Source organism: Triticum aestivum, unplaced genomic scaffold (assembly GCF_018294505.1).
Source record: "Triticum aestivum cultivar Chinese Spring unplaced genomic scaffold, IWGSC CS RefSeq v2.1 scaffold37828, whole genome shotgun sequence".
Classification (NCBI taxonomy): domain Eukaryota; kingdom Viridiplantae; phylum Streptophyta; class Magnoliopsida; order Poales; family Poaceae; genus Triticum; species Triticum aestivum.
Window position 1 is genome coordinate 58,190 of NW_025227584.1, and position 4,344 is coordinate 62,533.

Sequence of the window (4,344 nt, forward strand, 5' to 3'; positions counted from 1 at the left end):
CACGTTGATATCATTGTGAGAACCTGCCATGCCGAAAAAAGAATGCCATATCCAAAGATCTTGCGATGCCACCGCTTCTAATATGACAGTGCACCCGTTAACATGCCCCTTGTACTGGCCCTGCCAAGCAAATGGAAAGTTCTTCCACTCCCAATGCATACAATCTATGCTGCCAAGCATGCCTGGAAAGCCTCTAGCTGCGTTGGTCGCCAACAATCTCTCTGTATCAGCGGTAGTTGGCTGTCTCAAGTACTTTGGGCCAAACACCTCGATCACGGCCTGGCATAACTTGTACATTGACATCAGACATGTTGTCTCACTCATACGCACATACTCGTCCACCAGATCGCCTGGAATACCATATGCAAGCATGCGGATGGCCGCGGTGCATTTCTGGTAAGAGGAGAATCCAAGCTTGCAAAGGGCATCCGTCTTGCACTCGAAGTATGGGTCATGAGCAACCACTCCTTCTCGGATATGATTGAACACATGCCTTGCCATACGAAAACGGCGACGAAATTTATCCTGCTTGAAGAGAGGGGTGTTGGCAAAGTAATCGGCATAAAGCAGGGTGTGGCCTCTCTCTCTGTTGCGGTTCAGGTTGGGAGCACGGCCAGGGAGTGACCCCCTGTACCGAGGAAGCTGCCGTTGAATATGGTCGTAAACGACCAGTGCAGCCACCACAAGATCTTCATCATCCGACGACGAATCGTCCGACGAACAAAGGAAGTGATGAAACAAAAACTCGTCTCCACTGTCCATACCTTTGATGGCAAAAAGTCGAACACCTTCAGTCGTGGTGGCGAAGAGGCCACGATGATCACCTCGACGCAGCAGGGATGGTTGCCGGCCGGCTACTGGCCGCTCTGGAGCTCTCGTCGGAATCCGCCTTGGTCCGTCGCTGGCAGTCGTGTCCCCTCCGCCACCGGCAAGGACGGCGACGGCCAAACCTCCCCCGATAGACGACCAAAACTACGGTGAAAGCGCGGGCGTGGTGGCGGCCATGTCGAGACGTAGTTTGGTATGGACGGCGCGGGGCTGCGCGGTGAGGAGGCGGACGGAGAATAGGGGCGGCGCCAGCGGCGGGGCGGGGCGGGGAGAGAGGGTGAAGCGTTGGGAGCGGAGGGACTGCTAGTGTCCCCGACAGGCGGGCCACGGGGGGGACAAGGGCATGCGTCGCGGCCATCCGCGCGCGTCCGTTTCACACCAAACCGAGCGCAAGTTTGGGCCAGGGATGGGTCGAAAACGGACGGAATCCGGACATTTGTCCGTTTGAGGCCGCGCTCTGGGCCGCCTCTTTTGTCCCTTTTACCCCAAACGGACGGGGTCGGACAGGATAGGGTCGCACGGTGGAGTTGGCCTAAGCTCCCTTGACTAAAGCATAGACTGTTCTCCTTTGCTGTTAAAACTTTAACACAGACTGATGTTCACTATTTACGTGTGCTCTTCCCCTTGATTTATGGAAGTATCTAGGCGTATTTTAGTTCTACTAGTGGACCCGTTGCGCCAAATGGCGCAGAGGCATGCTAAATCCATGTACACGTTGAAAAGAAAATACATGATTTAGTTGGTTTAGTTGTGGGCAAACACATATGATGACAAATTTAACACCCTTTAAAAAAAGAATGGTGACTTCTTGTCCACAATTAAAAAAAATGGTGCCTTGTTATCTACAGTGAGATGTGCGCAAATACCCATTTAAAATCATGAATGTGTAGTAACTTTAGCTATGAGCAAACACTTCAAGCGCCAACCCAAACCCTTTTTAATCAAAAATTAAGGAGGACTTCTTTTTACAAATATATACTTGAGCATGCGCAATTTGTAATCAATCACATTTTCAAACAAGGGATTGAAACAGCAGTTAACATAGCTAACACTTTGCATTTAAGTGTAGCATATGATAAGATAGGAATAAGGGTTTCGTTCTTCCTTGGAGATGCACCAACTCCAGTACACACATACATAGACCTAACAAATATTTCTTCACCAGGAACTACGGCACACAGCAAGGCTCCATCATCCGTGAAATCAAACTAATTTAGCTACCCATCAAATGTAGAAAAACATTTGATGCTGCAAACTTGCACGTTCATTCTCCCCTGCAACCTTAGCTCGCGGAACCCGGCTTCGATGGAAGATACAGGGGCATGGGGACCTGTCATGATTTTTTGAGAATGCAAAACACACCAGCATGAGATTTATTAGGAAAAACACATTATATCAGTTTCTAATTGGCTCACATTATAGCAGAAATAATGAGAGGTGACAACAGGCCTGGAAGATAGACTAACAACATGTTTCCCACGATCAAATTAGCTAGATTAGGATTTCCATATGTACATACCGCCACAACATATTATAGAATTTGTAACCTCACTGGAGAACAAAGTGTTCAGTAAAAAATAACACAATCTGGCCTACATAACTTTGGAATCGTTGCACATGGTTGAAACTTGTAAGCCCGACATTCCTTATTAGCATTAAGACGAGCCAAAAGCATTGAAACCATGATGACCTAAATAGTGCATCAGGTAGAGAGCATTACCTGGACTGGCCAAATGATGACATGGTCTTCCCTTCCTTGACGCCAAATGATGGAGACCTTGTTCTTCACCAAATTCTTCCATTGGACCCTTGCGCTGCTTTTCTCTCTAGTAAATTTTATACCAGGAAATCAAAACCAGAGAGACAGAAAAATCAACAGGTCAAAAGAGAACACCTTAATAGTGATTTGTCGAGAACTGCCTCTTGCTGCCTCCACAGGATTGTTTTGCCCATTGCTGTCTCTAGATCCCTTCCTCCTAGATGCACCACTATATTGGTACACAGAGCCGCCGAACGATCAGTAAACTAAGGACCATGAATTAAGATCACTTTAAAAAAATCATGTGATGCATAAAAATTGAAAATAAAATAACAACCACGTGGTAAGAACCGGTAACTCATTTTACAGGATAAATATTTGCCTAACCCTTGCTGCAGATGGTCAACACTACAACACAATGACACATAATAGTAGGTTCATACAGAAATATAAAAGGAAACTAAGATTACAACACAATCAGACAAATCTATATATTCAAGTACACTAAGATTTGACCTTTATCTAATGGCATCTATGAGTCTTTCCTTTAGAATGGTGAACCAACAATGATGGATGGATTATAGTGCTGTGGACACAAAAATTGCTAAATATAATTAATTTTAATGTGACAAAAGCAAAGCAAAGTGGTCCATGCAGGAGTTCATGCCCAGCAATCGATTCTACACCTTTTCTCTGTGCATAGCTTTATTTTCATTTCTGTATGTCTGAGATAAGTTACACCTTTTCTCATCCCTCGCTGCTCTGCTCATACCTTGATAATCTGGAAGCACCAAAGGAATAAGCACTTTGTGCATGTATAAATATAGCAGTCATCCAGGCATGGTTAAGCAATGACATGAAAGATAAATATGCCAGTCGACGCTAATAAGGTAGGCTACAATCTTCTGGGAACCACTAACTTGCAAGGCATTGAAAATAAAATAAACACAACGACCTCACCCCAATGATGCTAGCTTATGGAAGTCATCACTACCGGAACAGGGCCATACCCCGACGGCCAGAACAATGCCGACGGCCCCCGTCGGCTTCTCCGGAGATATGCCGACAGCCTGGTTCTGGCCGTCGGCGTACAAAGGCCGTCGGGCTACGCAGAGATAAGCCGACGGCACCCGTCGGCATAGAACGGCCGTCGGCCTATCTACATATACGCCGACAGCTACCGTCGGCTTACGAAGGCCGTCGGCATACCCGTGGGGCCCGGCCACCCCCTGGCAGACGGCGTCAGAGCTATGCCGACGGCCTAGACGGGGGGTCGTCGGCATAGGTCCGCAGGCCACGTCATTGATCCAGGCCGCACCATGCAGAGGCTATGCCGACGGCTGCCGTCGGCATATCAGCCACGTCAGTGATCCGCGGCACGCTGGTCGGATCTATGCCGACGGCTAGGCCGTCGGCATAGTTAAATTTTTTTCCCTACATATTTTTTAATGCTTTTTTGTGTATTATTATATCAACTAACATGTAGCATGTTAAATATAAACATACATATGAATATATATGTAGTTTGTATTTTTTTTCATATATTATGAATATATATATATGTAGTTTGTATTTTTTCGAGCACGTTAATAATGTGCGGTCATGTTCTTTTAAATATAGATCCTTATATTTTATTAAAATCAAAAACAGCTATACCGACAGAAGTTTTGTGGCAGTTGCAAACGCCCGACACCCGTCTCCAGAGAGTGACCCCCCTCACATCCGCGGTGTGCCCCCCCTCATGGACGGCACCGCCG

The 4,344-nt window shown here is 46.6% G+C and overlaps 1 protein-coding gene across 1 annotated transcript; it reads right to left on the reverse strand.

The window, feature by feature from the left end:
- Nucleotides 1-1,560: 1,560 nt before the first annotated feature.
- On the reverse strand, nt 1,561-3,569 carry LOC123172766 (uncharacterized). The gene is made up of 4 exons (XM_044589692.1): nt 3,329-3,569; nt 2,723-2,816; nt 2,549-2,654; nt 1,561-2,158 (listed from the first exon to the last, which is right to left on the reverse strand). The coding sequence occupies exons 1-4, from the start codon at nt 3,400-3,402 to the stop codon at nt 2,046-2,048; spliced, it is 387 nt and encodes a 128-aa protein (XP_044445627.1). The 5' UTR covers nt 3,403-3,569; the 3' UTR covers nt 1,561-2,045.
- Nucleotides 3,570-4,344: the final 775 nt, after the last annotated feature.

Bases quoted from the DNA above. Each gene is read 5' to 3' on its own strand.
- LOC123172766 (XM_044589692.1), bottom strand. From the start codon at position 3,402: ATGCACAAAGTGCTTATTCCTTTGGTGCTTCCAGATTATCAAGGTATG. The intron at 2,817-3,328 runs GTGTAACTTATC...GTACCAATATAG, and splicing joins GCAGCGAGGGATGAGAAAAG to TGGTGCATCTAGGAGGAAGG. The intron at 2,159-2,548 runs GTAATGCTCTCT...AAATCATGACAG, and splicing joins TCATCATTTGGCCAGTCCAG to GTCCCCATGCCCCTGTATCT.